The sequence below is a fragment of the Doryrhamphus excisus genome, linkage group LG8, assembly GCF_037039965.1.
Source record: "Doryrhamphus excisus strain RoL-2023G ecotype Guam linkage group LG8, RoL_Dexc_Guam_v1.1, whole genome shotgun sequence".
Lineage (NCBI taxonomy): Eukaryota > Metazoa > Chordata > Actinopteri > Syngnathiformes > Syngnathidae > Doryrhamphus > Doryrhamphus excisus.
The window spans coordinates 19,897,728-19,916,727 of record NC_136364.1 but is presented as its reverse complement, the minus strand read 5'-3'; the positions used below and the strand labels follow the sequence as shown (position 1 = coordinate 19,916,727).

The following is a 19,000-nucleotide window of genomic DNA, read 5'->3' as shown; positions in this document are numbered from 1 at the left end:
TGTTAGCATCAATATTATTTTGTTGTTTTATTCTATTGTAGTTCTTTGTTTTATTTTTGTTTTTTAGCGTCTTTATCCATATTCTTTACCGGTAGGTGGCGGTAATGCACACTAAAAGTTGCTTGTCAAACGCCAGTAAAAACCAGGAAGAAGAAGGACAAGCCCTGATTGGCTAATTTTTACAGAAACGCCCGTTTTGATTCTGTGCGACGTTTAAATCGCGGTAGTTGTCTTTGTGGGTAAACAGAGCGTTCGGAGGCATATACAAGATTATATACAGCACTTAACTTCAAAGGTGCGTCGACCATTTTTAAGGCGTTAATATTTTCTAGTTAGGCCAGTAATTGTCTTAAGATACCTAGCTAGCGTCTCATGACAAATTTTCTGTGTAGCTAATACAATATCTCCTGCTAACGGGTTCAAACCACTTTGCGATAAATGGTCCGCCATGATGACACTTAATGGCGGGGTTAAGGCTCTTCTCAGCTGGGTACGTTGATATATTGTACATTAGTTCTTATCTTTAGGGTTACTGACCCAACTTCTATGTTGTTTTTCCAGGTCAGCACTATACACTCTTGTCACCGAGATGTTAATATCGAAGCGTTACAAGATGGGGAGTTGTTGCTTCATGTTGTTTTCAAGCTGTGAGTATTAGAAATACTAGTAAATACTACTAGATGGATGTAAAGTAATAAGTGTAGGGGGCATTAAAACACAGTGGGGTTTGTTTCTACTTATTTTCAGGAAAAAGGAGCCAAAACCACCTTTATTTACCACAATTGAAGAGCGCTTTAAAGTCATTGCAGAATTTGTTGAACGTAAGTGTCTGTTTGGTTATGTTTTTTAAGTATCCTTCTAGTCATGTACTAACTAAGTATGTCAGCATACTTAGAAACAGATGGGTGTATCACATACCTTTTTTTTTTTTTTTACCTTGGGTGTTGCCCAACCCAGTGTTTACAGTTTGTGTTCATAACCTGTAGATCTACCACTCCATTGTTTGCACAGAAAATGATTTGAATGCAATGATTTGCAGTAATTTCCACTAAAATTGTAAATTATTCCAACTTTTTTGTGATTATTTGATAACAAACCTCCCTCTTCTTTAGAGCATTGCAGATTTAGTCCAAGCAAAGGCACATCATTGTCCTGGGACAAGATAAGAAACGGCTCTAACCTCAGTGTAGAAATTGCAAAGGTACAAATGGTGTATAATTGTTGATCTATGAACTGCTTTTATTGTAGTGAAGCTGACATGTTCTTTGTGTATTTGCCTAGGTGCTTCTGTTGCTGGTTTACCATGACATGATGAATGATCGGTGCACACTTGATACCTTGGAGTGTGACGTGGAGGTAAGCAGAGCACACCGTTGTTGCTAGAACATCACAACACATCACAACATCTTTTCCTGCTGACTTCTGCTTTTCAGAGGGAGATTGCAAACCTGACTGGTTCATTTGTGATGGAGAGTGATGGCTGTGTTTATCTCAACAGTGGACTTGATGCTTACCTCTCAAAGCGATGTGAGTCATAAACCCTTTTATGTACACCATGGATCATTTCAGGGTAATTTCCTTCCTTGTTAATCTGTGTCCTCACACATTTCAGTTTTACCCGTGTCTCGTGAAGTATTCGAGCAAGCAGGAAGCACGTCCATCTCCAGCACGTCGACCATCTCGGACAATGACTCTCCTGTGTTCCACCGCTCACAGAAAGTCACGTTTGTGGATATCCACACGGTGGCGTCGTCCTCTGCCAGGTAATGTCAAATAATGAACAATTGTAAATAGTGCGGTTGCAATAAAAAAAAATTGAAAGATGAATTAATTACAGTAAACCTCGGATATATCGGATTCAATTGTTCCCACTGGTTTTGTCCGATATAAGCGAAATCCGTTATATGCGTACACCGGAAAATGTCCGTTTTACGCATATATGGGATTTATATCCGGTATATGTGTAAATCGGATTTTATCCGTTATAAAAAGGCACTTCCTTGACTATGTTTCCAATGTACCTGGACGCGCAGGCAACGCTGCAAACGCTGCAAATGACGTCGTATAGCGGCCTGTCACCATTCGGCGAATCGGAGCGCCACGATGCGGCCATCCGATATATGCCAGGGAAATTTAATGGAAATGCATTGGAACGGGACTGGAGATTTTGTCCCAAAAATGCGAAATCCGTTATAAAAAATCCGATATATGCAATGAATTTTTATTGGAAATGCATTACAGAAAAATTGGGTCTTTTTTATCTGTCCGTTGTGAGCGAATTTCCGATATATCCGAGGTTTACTGTATATGCAATTAACCTAAAATTGCTGAGAAAAGCTATAACTTTATGATATTCATTATATTAATATACATTATAATTCATACAGTTATGTGTCAGATAATAAAATGCATATAACAAACTTTACTTTTTTTTTTTTCAAAACCGTTCCGCTAGCTTCTCCCCCATAATAGTGCCGTCAGAGCGTTTCTGAAACATAAATTTCCCACAACTCTCAACATGCTCCTCCATTTGCACATCTCCTCCCCGCTACTCACCCTGCCCTCCCGACTACAACTCATTCAGATCAATGTGAAATTGGATGATTTTCCGTGGTACACCTGGAATTACTGCTTTCTGGACTTTTACTGTTACATCATAAAAGGCACATTTTGTAGAATAAACCATTCTACAAGGAAGCCAATGTTGTGTCTCATTTCCTTTTGGGTTATTTCCCACAGCAAATCTCCTCTTCAGGATATAATGAACACCCCCAAATTCCAGCTGAGGAAGCTGAAAAGACAGATGCTCAAGCAGAGGGATTACATAGATGGACTGGAGAAGGAGCTCGCCAGCAAGATTGCGCTCATTGCACAGAAAGGTGCCACACTTTGTTGTTGCTTAGTTAGTTTTATAGAACAAATGTGCACTAAACATGTATCGTAATACTTTCATTGGACTATCCTGTAATTTACGTTTATTTTATGTTGTTCTCTACACTTTTTTCTCATCAGAATCTCATATTAACCAGTTGCAGTATCGTCTGGACAAGCTGAAAAACGAGCAGAATGATCAAGAGCAGGTTGCCAGGGAGCAAGTCGATGAACTTGAAACCAAGAATAGCTCGTAAGCTTTGTTTTACATTTTGTAATAACAATGGAAAAAAAAAATACAGTAAACATTGTCCGCTTCATGAACTTCTCCAATGCCACAATCACTACTCTGTATCCCCGTGTTTGACTTTTAGGTTACGAATGCGACTCAATGAGATTATAAAAGAAAACAAAGACTTCAAAAGTAACTCCTTGTTGATGGAGCGTAAAGTGACTGAACTCGCAGAGGAGAATGGCGTCCTCTCTTCCCAGGTATGAACACCTATACACAGGTGCCCTGTTTCATGCCAAAGTATTGAGTTTATTAGTTCCAGACTCGGCCCCCAAAGTAGGATTCAATATTTAATAAAGGGAATATCTTCATAGTGAGAGCACAGGAAATGTGTTTAATGTCCTAAATATGGATTTTAATATTATTAGAGCTCTGTAGACAAGCCATAACGCCCCAATAGTCTATTGAAATGATGCAATGTATACATGAATCTTTGGGAAGAACTGCCCACTGCTGAGTGACTTTCAAATTTCCATATCCTTATTAAAGTATTGCTAAAACAATGTATCAAATGGTGACCCGAGACTTTTGCACACCACTGTATAATGTCCTGCCCTTTAAGTCTCAATGGCATTCCCGCAGATGCGTGCGGCATCGTCTCAGCTGAGCATCTGTAAAGCTGAAGTTGTCAGGTTGATGGAATCCAAAGCATTAACAGAAGAGGAGTGGAGAACCAGGACGGATTACCTTCAGTTGGAACTCCAACAAGCCACGGCTGAAAAGGTAGTGTCTATGTAGTATTTGGAAACGCATTGAATAAACAATGTTTAATGGTTTTATGTTACTAAATTGGTTCAATTCCACCCTCGGCCATCTCTGTGTGGAGTTTGCATGTTCTCCCCGTGCATGCGTGGGTTTTCTCTGGTTACTCCGGTTTCCTCTCACAAAACATGCTAGGTTAATTGGTGACTCCAAATACATACAATTTGCTTAAATAGCCATCCTTTTTTTAACGAATAGTCCGCTTTCAATCAAAAACAGAATGATTATTATTATATTTTTGAAGCCACTAAATTTGAACATTTGGCCAAAACCCTTCTCAAAAATAAACCCAGAAAAAAAAATAATCGTTCATGTCTTTGTAAGGAGCTAGGAGACCCGGGTTTGATTCCCCGCTAGAGTATCTCTGTGTGGAGTGGGGTTTCTCCGGGTACTCCGGTTTCCTCCCACATTCCAAAAACATGCTAGGTTAATTAGCGACTCCAAATTGTCCATAGGTATGAATGTGAGTGTGAATGGTTGTTTGTCTTTGTGCCCTGTGATTGGCTGGCGACCAGTCCAGGGTGTACCCCGCCTCTCCCCCAAAGACAGCTGGGATAGGCTCCAGCACCCCTGTGACCCTCGTGAGGAAAAGCGGTAGAAAATGAATGAATGTTACTAAATTGCAATTATTGTGCAAATTGTTCTGCATTGTAGGTTAAATCAATACAACAGCCTTTATTACAATGAATGTTCACTGATTTCTTTCACTACAGGATCTCCGGAATGAAGAAATTCAGATTCTGCAGGGAAAGATTTCATGTTTACAGGATGAAATCAGAAAAGCCACAAATGAAGTCGAAGGAGAAAACATGGGGCCTATAATGGAGGTACAGTCAACTTGTAGACCATCAGGGTTTGAAATGTAATAGCGACCATGGCCCTTCTCTTCTCTCCAATCGTCAGAGAGACCAACTGGAGAGTTTGAAGAACGAGCTGGAGAGCACGTTTGGCCGCTTGAAGACAGCCGAGTCCAACGTGGAGGCAAAAACCCAGCAGCTGGCTGACTGGCCCAAGCTGGCCCATTTGGAGGCACAGGTTGGTTATGTCTTATCTAAGTCAGTGCATGGTGACTATGTACTCTTGATGGGAACCAGTACAATAGTCCTTCATTTACTGGGGTTAACTGGTTGCTCATTAAGGAAAATTCCACGAAATACCTTACCATAGTTGGAGCATAAATACTCGTTTACATTCTAAATATGTTTTTCTAACATTAGAGCAATGTAGACAAACTAACACCCCTATAGTCATATTTACACTCATTCATTCATTCATTTTCTACCGCTTTTTCATTTTCTACCCACGGGGGGTGCTGGAGCCTATCCCAGCTGTCTTCAGGCGAGAGGCGGGGTACACCTTGGACTGGTGGCCAGCCAATCACAGGGTACATATAGACAAACAACCATTCACACTCACATTCATACCTATGGACAATTTGGAGTCGCCAATTAACCTAGCATGTTTTTGGAATGTGGGAGGAAACCGGAGTACCCGGAGAAAACCCACGCATGCACAGGGAGAACATGCAAACGCCACACAGAGATGGCCGAGGGTGGAATTGAACCCTGGTCTACTAGCTGTGCCACTCGACCGCCGTGCAGTGCAGCCCATTTACACTCATATGACCCTATATAGTAGGTATAAATAGCAAAAGGGGGCTGCACGGTGGTTAGCATGCAGGCCACATAGCTAGGAGACCTAGGTTCACTAGACCTAGTGACAGAGACAGATCTCTGTCAGTCTCTGTCACTTACTGGTTATTTTTTTATTTTTTTTTTTTATGGTTGCCTTTGCTGACCAAAACCTACGGCCGCAGAATCGGATATCTGGCCAAGGAGGCACATCGGAATCCTGTTACTTGGAGGTTCCGACGGAGCACACTAATGTGCAGCCCAAGAGAACCATTAGCTCTGACAGTCTGGACCAAAGCTCCCTAGAAGACTCTCTGAACAATACAAGGTAGCACTTTCATCACGATTGAAGCACTGAAAGTGAAGGAAGGCAGGAATCTGACAAAGGAAAAACACATGGCAGCAAATACTGAAGTCGAAAACGGCCTTATGTTTTGCAGGTCGCTTTCAGCACCTGGCGAATCGAGCATTCGTAGTTCTGAGAGACTGGCCGCCAAACGTCATGGTCTGCAAGCTGAATCACTGGAAACTCTTTACTTTACTCCTATAAATACTAGACATGCCAGCAGGTGAGTGTTGTTGTCGTTCAGTGTTTGCTGTTTAACTATATTTGCAAAATGAGGCATATCAGTTACCTCTCACTAATAGGACCAGCGCAGAGAACAAAACGGGACGGGATTCAGTCTTGAGAAATCCATCATCTTCTGTCAAAAGACGCAGGACCACACAGGTTATAGACATCACCCTGACAAAGGTAATATATCTACATGCCTTTCAAGTGACATTTGACCGTCATACACTGTCAATTAATTAACATGAACCTTTTGTTGTAACCTCGACAGAAAACTCCAGGTGGCGTTGAAGGCGAGGAGTCTTTCTACAGCCTCACTTCAGCTCGCTCACAGCCCAACCTTTCCGGCGCCCACGCTGGACGTCCGCTTCCCATGGAGCCTGCTAAAATGAGCGGGGCTGCCAGCGATCAGCTCATTGGTCTTCCTGGGTATCGGCGAAGCACGCTCCATTCACAGAGTAAGTATGAAACCACGGGCGCACCACGGGCGCACATTTCAACTTCACAATCTGTGTGTGTGTTCAGCCACTAGCACGTTCTGTGTCGGGGCAGAGAACGAGCCAGACGGTGCACCAAATGACTGGATGAGGATCGCGGAGCTCCAGGCCAGGAACAAAGCCTGCCTTCCTCATCTCAAGAGCAGCTACCCTGTGGAGTTTGAGGTCGGTGGGTCAACAGTACCTTCATTTATTTAGTTATTTAGCAGAAACGGGGAGGAAACCAGACTACAAAAAAGTTACACAACATTTGAGACTAATATTTCCCCATTCACAAATGTAACAAAGTATCCATCCAGCCAACTACTGTACTTTTTGAGAACTTTGACCACCTGAGCATGCTAAAGTATCATCACAGTTCTGTGTTGTAGGTACCTATACTTTACTATGGTATATAATTGCTGCTTTCCCCAGTTCCCCTAAAATGTCCTCTATGTTCACGTCACCGCGTTTCTCCCTCCAGCCCTGCCAGAAAAGCGCATTTATTTTCACCGACGAAGAGGTGCGTAATGGAGACCCATCAGAAACTATTCGTCGGGCATCCGTTATGCCAGGCCAGCTGCATGACTCTCAGCGCCACTCCCTCATGCCGGGACAGTCCATGCCGGCGGCCAACTCCCGTTCTCACCGTTTGTCCTTGATGGCTGGCCAGCCGTCGTCCAAGTCAATCAAATCCTCTCAGCTGAGAAGCCCGAAAAACACAAAGCGGTCGGCGTCGACTTTATCTGTCCATCAGTCGTCACCTGAGGTTGGTTTGTGTTTATTTTGGATTTTCTGTGCCCGTCTAAAACTTCTTCTGTCATGTGGTTCTCTGGTGCAAAGGTTTGGTGTCACCTTTTTTTAAAATTATTTCCTCCCCAACAGAAAAAGTTGAAGGCTAGCTGCTTCCTTCGTCCCCTCACTCCCAAAAACAAGAACATCAACAGTGGACCCTCCAGCGCTCAACTTCACCCTGCCCTCAGTCCAGTACGTTTGACATTCAACGTTTATACAGTGAACCTCGGATATATCGGAAATTCGCTCACAACGGACAGATAAAAAAGAACCAATTTTTCTGTAATGCATTTCCAATAAAAATTCATTGCATATATCGGATTTTTTATAACGGATTTCGCCTATTTCGGACAAAACCTCCAGTCCCGTTCCAATGCATTTCCATGAAATTTCCCTCGCATATATCGGATGGCCGCATCGTGGCGCTCCGATTCGCCGAATCGTGACAGGCCGCTATACGACGTCATTTGCAGCGTTTGCAGCGTTGCCTGCGCATCCAGGTACATTGGAAACATAGTCAAGGAAGTGCCTTTTTATACCGATAAAATCCGATTTACGCATATACCGGATATAAATCCGATATATGCGTAAAACGGACATTTTCCGGAATACGCATATAACGGATTTCGCTTATATCGGACAAAACCAGTGGGAACAATTGAATCCGATATATCCGAGGTTTACTGTACAACAAATCTGGTTTGAGTACGGGATATATGGGATGGGCCTTAGACTAAAATCCCCTGATCATCTTTAGGAAAAGTAACTTATTGATAAATTATATTTTTTCCAAAATATGATATTTATGCCTAATTTCCCATAGCCGACATCATGTTGTCATTCATGTCGTCATTATTGAGGCTGAATGAACAGCACTTCTGCTGGTGGCAGCCAAGTACTCTACTTATTTTAGACTCTGTTGCTTCTAGAGAATTCAACTATCATCTTCCACATTTTATTCTCAGGCTGACCGGAGACAATCCATGATGTTCACAATCGACAACACCCCAAAGAAAAACAACAGCTATCTGAAAAGAGGCCTCAGTAAGCTACGGAGCTCCACCCGCAAATCGCCAGGCAAAACCTCAAAGAGGCCTCCCGCTGATGTGCTGGCCAAAGAAAACATGCCGGCTGCAGTGGGACGAGGGGGCAGGTGTGGCAGCTTCAAGTCACCCCAAGTGCTCTCTCGGGAGACCAGGAACTCCCCACAAACTGTCAGAAGGTCTGCAAAGTCTCCACGGCTCACAGAAAGCGCTCGCAAGGTAAATGTGGATCCTCGCTCAAGTTTGAATCCCGGTTCTCTTAAATGTAGGATGTTTTAGGTAGCCTGTACACTGGATTCTGGAAGACTGGACATACATACATTGGTCCGTCCATTCACTTTCAAACGTTCGCTTTTCCTGTTGAGCAAGGCATGCTTCTCATAGTTTGGCAAAGAATTGTAATGGTAATGGTTTCATTTCATTTGAACATGCATCAGATTACAATTGAGTGCATCCCATAATCAGTTCACAGTTCCACATGTCCAAAAGGAGTAGGAAGAAGCAAAGCTTATTAAATCCTACCCCTCCATCTGGTACTTTTACAATCAGTAACTGTTACATTTGTTCACTTCCTGCTTTCCCTAATATAGTTTAAGTTGTTTTTTTTTTTTTGTCAAGTACCGAAGTACGAGGTGATATGACCATACAGTGACATAATGGGTACCATATTAACTGTCAATATAGTACTATACTATACCATAGTACCTGTCAATATAGTATCCATTATGTCACTGTATGGTAAGAAACTATTTAATTTGCTCATTTTGAGTGACGTCACCGCATTTGCTGTCACGCAACCGTAATACCTGAAGTAATTACGCCCGCAAACTGCTGCTGCAATCTGTCGGTTAGCACGATTATATAGTATGTTTTTGGTAGGGATGCAACAATATAAAAAAAAATCTTCTAATCTGATTAATTTATTCCACAGATGATGATGATGAGGAGGAACAAGATGTGAGGGGGGAAAAAATGACCTTCGTATTTCACCCAAGCCAACGCTCACTTTTAATGCACCTTTACTCATTTAAAATGTATTTTATTTCTGCCTTTTCTAATGGTTCTTACAGTTTTATCTTCAATAAAATGTCTGAAAACGACTAGTGCTTATTCTGCATGTTTTCCTCAGGTATACAGTAGTCCAGTTTAAATTGGCTACTTAAAATACATCTGATATCACACTTTAAGGGGAGTTCATGCTGGTGCATTTAGATTTTAGATCCCTCTGTTCTACCTGCAGACATATGGAGGATAAAAAGGAACTGTCCTCCATTGGTTTCAGTCATGCTTAACTGGTCTTTCTGTCGATATTGGTCCATTTACACTAACCTACCTACCCCATAGCTACATGAACTGGTTTGGTCCACGAGGCCTTCCCCATGCTTGCCTGTCAGTCAGCAGTTGCCAATATGCTGACTGACTTTACTTTGGCCTTGACCAGTCTTCCATTCGCAGACTTCAACTGGTTATAGCGTCATGAACACAGTACTTCATTTCAAGGTGACATTGCTTGTTTTTTAAATGCCTAAATGGGCTCTTTCAGTGCTTTGGTTCTGATTTTCTATAAAAAAGCACTGATAAAACATTCCACTGTTCTCAAATATCTTCATTTTTATTTTTCTGCACAAAATAAGATAAATAAACAAAGAAAATCAATCAATCAGTAATAAATAAATGAATATAATAATAATAAAACTGCAAATAATAAAAACTTAAGAAACCACATATAGTTGGTGGGTAGACAAATTATTTTTTTACATTAAAATGAACAAAGCATTATTAGAGCCCTGTAGACATGACAAAACACGACTATAGTCACATTTATACTCTTTTTTTTTTATTTACAACATATTGCGCAACTGCGGGGTCTTGAGACACATGCTAACTCGCCAACTAGAGAGCTAGCGACCTAAACGGTAGCCTTCAAGTTATTTCCTTTAAACTTAAATAGCCAAAAACTTACCACTTCCACACGGATAGGGAGGATAACTATTAAGTTATTTAACCTTTAACATGAACATTAATCAAACGTAATAATTTTTTCTGGGTACATGATACCATAGCGCATCCATATCAAACTTGTGCGGGCCGCACTGACATTAAACTTTCATATCAAAGCGGGGGCCTCAAACTGGTGTCCTGCGGGCCACATTTGGCACGCGGGCTGCGTGTTTGAGACCCCTGGTCTAGGGAGGCTGTAACGTAAGTCTCATCTTGCTATTTTCTTCTGCTGTTTCTTGTATTTGTCTCTTTGTCGGATTGTTAAGCTTTTTTGAACTTGAATTAGTTTTCATCAACAACTTTAAAAAAGCAATGTGAAGAATGCAGTATGGTCAGCTGTAAAAAGCTGAAAAAATATAAACTAATGAACATAACATAGGCACAACAAAATGTGGAAAAATATGATGTTTTGCAGATCTCCTAAAATGGAAAAATACATATTTTGGGGCTGTATGTGTAACATTATTGTGGAGGCTGATACTCTGGATTTGTTGCAACTTTTTTTCGTCTCCGCTGCTTATTCCTTTCCTTCATGAGCTTCCTCACCCACCTCAGTTGAGGCCTCCGAATGAGTTTCCTGCCGGTTGCATAGATCTTTTTGTGAGCCACAATCGGGACCCTCTTCAAGATCACTTTATCTTGATCATCGCTAACACAGACCCAGTTGTCAGACGAGGAGGAAGATGAGGACGTGGAGGAGCTGGAAGGGGATGAAAAGGAGGACAAAGACGAGGAGGAAGTGGGTGAGTTTGGTGGGGGATCCAAGTTTGCTTCTGGAGAGCCGGGTGTGGAACTGGATGTGGAGCTGGAGCTGGATGGGATACAGTTGCTGGAAGAGGAAGATTTAGGGATCCCCCGGGTGAGGAGTTTGGATGTGCTGGGATATTCCGGGTCTGACGCCTGCAAGGTCGGTGAAGAGCCTGTTCTGACATCCTGAGGATAGAAACGACTGACCTTCAAAAAACATTCCTGCTTACACACATCATCAAATTTGAAATTAATCAATATATATCAATGTATGAAGTCAAACAGAAAATTATTTATCATGATACACAGACAAATTCATTGTAGAGTTGAAAAGCACATTACAACATCAGACGACGTTGACTTGTAATTAAAAGCAGGAAGTCAAAACAATGTAAATAAATAACTTAAATGCTGTTTTACCGGAGCAGCTTCTGGTGCAGTGCTGATAGATTGTGCCATTTTGGAAGGCATTCAAGTGGTTAAACTTAAAAAAAATCAATTTTAATTAAAAAAGAATAGCATGCTTTTTTAAAAAAAAACAAAAACTTTATTTGTACATCAGTGATAGCGTCATACGTCACCAGCGCGAGCCCAAACAATTGATGTCACAAGGAGCAACGTCCTATCTTGGCAACGTTGTCTTTGTTTTAAAAAATATATATAACTTCTAAAGCCATCAGAATGAACATAATAAAACCAGATCGTCATTGTAATAATGAATTTAACGGTTTATCATAAAACGGGGTATTTAAACAATATCTTCTCATGTTAAATGACGGTCACGTTTAAAAATGGCGCCGTGGCGTAACATTTACGTCTCAAATACCGGAAGTGGCGCCGGTGTTGTTGCTCACAGTGCAGCTGTCATGTGATAGCTCGTCCGTGGAGCTGCTGCGGACAGTGGCTACTTTGCCCTTAGATGAAGTCGAAATAGACTCAAGATAAGTTTTATGTTTGTTCGTGAGGACAAAGGCGGTTGCTGTCTTTGTGAAAACGGGAAGCTGGAGTGGACCGGACGCTGCCATGGGGTGTTGTTACAGCAGCGACAACGAGACAGCAGATCAGGTAGTTAGCCGATAGCTAGCTAAACTTAGCTCCACTGATAGCCCTACTCTGTCTGCTGTTACATGTGTGTGACTTTCAAGTGTTCCGAAGACATTAAGAGTATATAATTCATTGTTTCAGTGGATTCGCGTTTACTCAGTGGTGGTTTTAATGCTTTTTGTACCTTTTTAGCTTGTCCGTTGAAGCCATCACTTACGGCCTAGCTTGCACACAGGGAAATTTAGCATTGCTGAAATGAAAAACAGGAGTTATCACGAGTTGCTTGGTTATGATAACAATAAACTTTAGCTACTTCTTGAAATAACATTGAGTGAAGCAGAGGGGAACTGAAGTTCTTACAGAGTGTCACAGGATACCATGTTCCTGTTTTTACTGAGTCTCATGACTTAATATATTCAGCTAATACCCATTGGAGTCCCCAACATGTTTAAAATACATTATGGCAATACATTATGGCACTATGGATTAGGTGACTGTGTCTTTATATCACTCCACACAGTTTCTCCAATGTACATCACATGTATTCCTTATCCTTGTCAAGGATCCTGAACGCAAGCCGCTCATCACCCACCCAAACCCTGTCAGCAAACCCCCAAATGGCACAGACTGGATTACTCCCACTCCGCCTTCGGCCCGAACAGATGAACAGGCCCTGCTCACATCCATCCTCACCAAAACGGCACAGTAAGCTAATTATTCATGCAGCAGTAGAGTTTAGTTCAAAATAAAGTAAAACGTCTTGTGTTTATTGTGCAGGAACATCATCGATGTGTCAGCGGCTGACTCCGTTATGATGGAGCAGCATGAATACATGGATAAAGCTCGGCAATACAGGTGTGTTTATTGTCATTGTGGTCGTCCCTGTTTGGGGACTCTCTCGCCTTGCAGCGGTCTTGTGTAAAGACTGTGGAACACATACACAACAACGTGTAACAACTACTTTGAACGCATATTGTTTTGAGGTAGCTGGAGCTACTTTCTTAAACACCCAAAAAAACGACCAGAACTCAGCTCACGGGACAAAGTGGGGGGAAAAGTCACAGCTGATGCACTACACTGCTAATGGGGATACCATGCAAATTCATGTAAAAAAAAAAAAAAATCTGAACTATCCCTTTAAGGCAAAAACAATATCTATTGCAAATAGTGCACTCCGTTTTATCTCCCTTCAAGATGAGATTAACTATTTCCACACAATGTGACATTATTTTTCCTCATAATGTTACAACTTTTTTCTCGTTAGAATAAAAAAATATATATTTTGCCTTTATTCCTGTAAAAAATACAGCTGTTTTTTCATTTCCATTTAATTCTACTTTTCCAACCTCTTGTGCGTTTCTTATCTCCTTTACAGCTTGATTTGTTGTTTTGTTTTTCTCATATTAATACTCTTAAAAATATATACCGCCTCGCAGTGTTGATTTGCCTTTATTCGTCCCTCAGTGGGGAAATTTGTATTGCACAGCAGCAAGAGTCGGTTAAGCAGTACAAAATACACAAAATAGAAAAATAAACAACCCAAGTATTAACAAAAGCAACAGTTTTTCCCAGAGTTATATACAATACAGTATGTAGATACAGTAAACCTCGGATATATCGGATTCAATTGTTCCCACTGGTTTTGTCCGATATAAGCAAAATCCGTTATATGCGTATACCGGAAAATGTCCGTTTTACGCATATATGGGATTTATATCCGGTATATGCGTAAATGGGATTTTATCCGTTATAAAAAGGCACTTCCTTGACTATGTTTCCAATGTACCTGGACACGCAGGCAACGCTGCAAATGACGTTGTCTAGCGGCCTGTCACGATTCGGCGAATCGGAGCGCCACGATGCGGCCATCCGATATATGCGAGGGAAATTTAATGGAAATGCATTGGAACGGGACTGGAGATTTTGTCCGAAATAGGCGAAATCCGTGATAAAAAATCCGATATATGCAATGAATTTTTATTGGAAATGCATTACAGAAAAATTGGTTCTTTTTTATCTGTCCGTTGTGAGCGAATTTCCGATATATCCGAGGTTTACTGTAATATGAAACGAGGTGAGATATATGATCAGTCTATACACTGAGATCTTGTTAGAGAGTTAATATGAGGCATTATGGAAATATTTCACATAGAACTTAGTATATTGCACATGGAGGTTGATCAGATATTGCACAGTGAATGGAGTCTGGAGTAACTATGCTGACTATAAAAGCAAGTATTACACAGATGTACATAGTGGCTGCAACATTCTTGTATAATTACGATATTTTCTTGTTAAATGACAAGTTTTTAGTTCAATATTTTGACTTTATTCTTTAAAAATCTTTGCTGATTTTGTCATTTTTGCATTTTTTTTGGTTTTGTTTTAGTTAAATATTATTTTTAGAATGTGTCGCAGCCTAATAAAATGTTAGAGATTTAAGTTGTATATATTTTTTTCCTTCCAGTACAAAACTGGCTGTAGTGAGCAGCAGTATTCCCCAGAAGAAAGCCCTCGCTCTCCCTTCACTCACAAGCCAGCCCCACCAAGTACTTGCCAGTGACCTGGTGCCATACTCAGACGTTCAGCAGGTAACTTACACAGCACATTTATGTATTTAAAAAATAGAAACACAAAGTGTAATTAAATGTGCAGCACCCCAAAAACGATGCAAGTGATCTAATTTGACTGTTTGTTTCCAGGTATCCAAGATAGCCGCGTATGCTTACAGTGCAATCTCTCAAATCAAAGTGGATGCGAAGGAAGAACTGGTGGTTCAGTTTGCTATTCCTTGATTCAACACCGGCCTGTACGTTGCTCCTCACATCTGGTTTGTCTGTCACTGTCACTCCCGCATCCTCACCCTTCCGCCCGTCCACCGATGGAATCATTTTGTACTACTTGGCTTTGGCTCCAGCCTCAACATTGCAAGGTTGGACCACAATCACAGGTCATTGAGTCGTTCTAACATATAAAAACAGTTCATTTTGTGCTATCACTTACCCTGCTAGTTGTTCTTTGTCATCACTAATGGAAGGCATGTTTATTTTTGGATACCCAGATGACAAATTAGGGATTATTTTTCCAACATAAATCAAACACTTCACTCCAGACAAAATAGTAGATAGCTTTTATGAACCATTTCAACCTGAGGATGTTCTGATCAGTGATGGTAGCCATTTTGAGGATGTAAACAGGCTGCCCTGCAGCGTAGTCTGACTCGGGTTTCTAATCCCATAATTTCACAAATTCTGTGAAATCGGGTCGTATGTTTCAGAAGAAGGTGGGTCGATGGGAGCTGCAGGGACAGATGTGTATTTTTTTTGCCTTCTTTGTACAGTTTTTTGACTAATTCTAAAACAGAAGATGATTGTAGAAGGTGTTGTCATCGGTCAAGATTGGCTGCGATACATGGTGGTGATGACCTTTTTCATGAAAACCAAGAACTCCCGAGGGGCTGCGTTTGTTGGCTTTCAAAGCTTTTTTCCATTGCCAAGTTGTAATATGATTAATTTGTTGGTATTAATCGAAAAAAAAACTAACCATTGTAGCAGTGTGGGAGAGCGTTAACAATCCGTGCAACTGATTAATTGATCCAAGATTATTTATTTTGTGTTTTTAAAGATAGTGTCGCTCTTCAGAGAGCGCACCAAGACTGTATGCATGAGCAGGGAGCACAGCAATGATGCTCCTAAACCTCCAAAGGGATCTTGTGCAGGGCTGGGATTTATTCTAAGCCACACATTTGAGCTTTCTGCATTGGGTTCTTAGCATTTTTTTCCTGTTTTGTTTTGAGATGTGTAATATTACCTGAAATATATTTGTAATATCTTAGGCTAGTACCCCAAAAAATTGTTTTTTTTTTCCTGTTAATTCATTAAAAACTTCCAACAGCTATTGTGATTGGTTACAGTTTATTATTAAAACCAAATCTCCATTATGGATTATCATTTTTGTCCTCCTCTTTTCAAACTGTAAATGCAACAAAACCACTTTGGGGTTCAAATCCACTTTGGCTTCACTTGAGCGCAGTTTTCCAAAACTATATGAATAAATGATGCTGTTTCATGGTCAAATGGTCTGTTATTAGCCCAAAAAAATATACACACTCGTATGGATTTTTTGCCTAAATTAAGCATTTCCCAATAAATAAACTAAAAGACATATAAGGACAGACTTGATCCTTGATTGCCAGAACAACAGAATTTTATTGCAGGTTTGAATGATCTCACAACAGACAGAATAATCCCAAACAAAAACACGGGACTACTATTGTTGCAGTAACCCATGCCAAGTAACCGCACTAATGTCACTTCCTGTCCACCCGCCACTCCACTCCCCTGGAGATCACATTTACATCAACACACATGTGCGTGAGTCTTTTGTCTTAAATGGCTTATTTATTCTTATTATGGGTACTATATGGGGTAATGTGAGTGTAAAGGTGACAATAGGGGTGCTATTTTATTTCTGGAGGGCTCTGTTAATGTTACATACAATATATTTGGAAGGTTGTGAACTTATTATGGGTACTATATGGGGTAATATGAGTGTAAAGGTGACAATAGGGGTGCTATTTTATTTCTGGAGGGCTCTGTTAATGTTACATACAATATATTTGCAAGGTTGTGAACTTACTATCTTAATATATGTGCTGTTTTGTGAAACAGGTAGGACTTGAATGCATCATAAGGGACTTTACAGTCAGTGACGCTTCACATTTCTTCTGCCTGAGTTGCTTCTGCGGTGAGAAATTTGTGCCAAGAGTCGCTCCTGCGGGGTAACGACACTGAAGTCCATTGACTTTAATCCTGGCAGAGCAAATATGACGTGATTCCTAAATGGGATACAAATACTCATAATAATTCATGATCATTTAATAGTATTGACATTGTCTTCACCTGTAGGCCTTGTTGGATTCAATGATATTTCCATGTAGAGTGATGGTGTGTAGATGTGGAAGAACCCCCAGCTTGTCCACCTCTGATAATGTGAAAATGCAGTTGCCGTGAAGATACAACACACGCAGTTGAGGCAGTTCACACAAAACCTGGAAACACAAACACATTTAATATCCAATTCCATATAACGGATGTGTGTAATAGTATGATGCTTTTCCACTGCACGGTACCAGCTCAGCTCTACTCGCTGCAACAAAGTGGAGACTGAGGGGTTACAGTGTAAATCCTTTACTTCGTCTTTAGTTTTCTCACTTCAAACTATTCATCCTAAAATGATGAGAATGTACAATCTCACAAACTCACCCTGTCTATGTTGGTGATCCGGTTAAACGAAAGGTCCAGCCACGCGACTTGAGATGGTTCAGCCAGAAAGTGGCTAATGGTCTTCTGGAGGTCATAAAGATTTGTAATGTTATTGTTATTCAGTCGCAGGGAGCCACTTTGGAACTTCCCTTCTGAATTTCTCTTTAAAGGCCGCAGACCACTGCTGGGTTCTTCTGACAGTGCATCTGAAAATGTATGCACATCATGAATGACCTTAACACTCAACTGTATTGATTTGAAACAAACTTAATATGCAATATTGAACTGCTATCAAAAGTATAGTGCGTTTGATGGCTATTCAAATAAAGGAGGTGTACAACTTAACCTATAATACTGGCTAACACAATTGCTAAATTCACTGGAATGCTAAAATGATGGAGTGACGCTATATGAATGAGAAAAAAAGATGAAAACAAACACTACCTGCCAAGTTGCTGATGGCTTTAAAGGATAAATCCACCGGAGCGCTATGCATATTCAATATTCAGTACTCACTTTAAAAAATATTTAAAAAATTGTAACGCAAACCATGTTTTTCTTTTACTTTACAATACAACAGGAACCTGTAACGAAGTCAACATATGGTTTCCAGGGTAACTTATAGGTCGGTCACGTGGTTTAGGTTTTAAAAAAAGGTTTTAAAAATATAACAAAAAAATCTTATTCATAACTTAGATAGAACGGAGGGGCAGTGATTGTTATTATAGTTGTTAATTTATGTTAAAATATATTTCAGCATCTTTCCCGTCGGGTGGTTCAGTCCAACATCCGGTTTGAGAACACAACTGCCATGTTCTGGTAACTTCCGGCTTTTTATCCAATCGCTGTAGCCCTTTTTCAAACGCGGAAAAAGTTTGGACATACATATCTAAATAGCTCCTTAAAAGGGAAGTTCTTAAGGGAAACAGGTTTAGATAAAAAGATTTAGTTGTTAACATTGTTAGCATTAATCTTATTTTGTTGTTTTATTTTATTGTAGTTCTTTTTTTAATTGTATTTTTTAAATCGTCTTTATCCACATTCCTTACCAGTAGATGGCGGTAATGCACACTAAAAGTTGCTTGTCAAACGCCAGTAAAAACCAGGAAGAAGAAGAACAAGCCCTGATTGGCTAATTTTACGGAAACACCGGTTTTCAATGTTTGTATCGCGGTAGTTGTCTTTGTGTGTAAACAGAGCGTTCGGATAACAAGCAGGCATATACAAGATTATATACAGCACTTAACTTCAAAGGTGAGTCGACCAGTTGTAAGGCGTTAATATTTTCTAGTTAGGCCAGTAATTGTGTTAAGATACCTAGCTAGTGTCATATGACAAATTACGACGAGCCGAACTTTTTCTGTGTAGCTAATACAATATCTCCTGGTCACAAGTTCAAACCCCTTTGCGATAAATGGTCCGCCAAGATGACACTTAATGGCGGGGTTAAGGCTCTTCTCAGCTGGGTACGTTGCAATATTGTACATTAGTTCTTATCATTAG

The 19,000-nt window shown here is 40.5% G+C and overlaps 4 protein-coding genes across 4 annotated transcripts; 3 read left to right on the top strand and 1 right to left on the bottom strand.

Annotated features, from left to right (window-relative positions):
* Nucleotides 1–386: 386 nt before the first annotated feature.
* Nucleotides 387–3,369, top strand: LOC144899684 (nuclear mitotic apparatus protein 1). The gene is made up of 10 exons (XM_078793032.1): nucleotides 387–490; nucleotides 562–647; nucleotides 748–821; nucleotides 1,113–1,201; nucleotides 1,282–1,356; nucleotides 1,434–1,527; nucleotides 1,613–1,763; nucleotides 2,740–2,879; nucleotides 3,013–3,124; nucleotides 3,246–3,369. The coding sequence occupies exons 1-10, from the start codon at nucleotides 449–451 to the stop codon at nucleotides 3,367–3,369; spliced, it is 987 nt and encodes a 328-aa protein (XP_078649158.1). The 5' UTR covers nucleotides 387–448.
* A 346-nt stretch (nucleotides 3,370–3,715) lies between these two features.
* On the top strand, nucleotides 3,716–9,921 carry LOC144899676 (nuclear mitotic apparatus protein 1-like). The gene is made up of 12 exons (XM_078792981.1): nucleotides 3,716–3,886; nucleotides 4,639–4,752; nucleotides 4,829–4,964; nucleotides 5,713–5,884; nucleotides 5,997–6,125; nucleotides 6,205–6,310; nucleotides 6,399–6,585; nucleotides 6,653–6,789; nucleotides 7,088–7,372; nucleotides 7,489–7,590; nucleotides 8,364–8,660; nucleotides 9,373–9,921. Exons 1-12 carry the CDS (start codon nucleotides 3,731–3,733, stop codon nucleotides 9,400–9,402), a joined length of 1,851 nt encoding a protein of 616 aa, XP_078649107.1. The 5' UTR covers nucleotides 3,716–3,730; the 3' UTR covers nucleotides 9,403–9,921.
* A 2,096-nt stretch (nucleotides 9,922–12,017) lies between these two features.
* Nucleotides 12,018–16,130, top strand: lamtor1 (late endosomal/lysosomal adaptor, MAPK and MTOR activator 1). The gene is made up of 5 exons (XM_058080100.2): nucleotides 12,018–12,254; nucleotides 12,796–12,938; nucleotides 13,011–13,088; nucleotides 14,701–14,824; nucleotides 14,936–16,130. The coding sequence occupies exons 1-5, from the start codon at nucleotides 12,213–12,215 to the stop codon at nucleotides 15,026–15,028; spliced, it is 480 nt and encodes a 159-aa protein (XP_057936083.1). The 5' UTR covers nucleotides 12,018–12,212; the 3' UTR covers nucleotides 15,029–16,130.
* A 412-nt stretch (nucleotides 16,131–16,542) lies between these two features.
* Nucleotides 16,543–18,013, bottom strand: lrrc51 (leucine rich repeat containing 51). Its single transcript, XM_058080097.2, has 4 exons — nucleotides 17,942–18,013; nucleotides 17,498–17,703; nucleotides 17,135–17,283; nucleotides 16,543–17,070 (listed from the first exon to the last, which is right to left on the bottom strand). The coding sequence occupies exons 1-4, from the start codon at nucleotides 17,991–17,993 to the stop codon at nucleotides 16,938–16,940; spliced, it is 540 nt and encodes a 179-aa protein (XP_057936080.2). The 5' UTR covers nucleotides 17,994–18,013; the 3' UTR covers nucleotides 16,543–16,937.
* Between the last annotated feature and the right edge of the window lie 987 nt (nucleotides 18,014–19,000).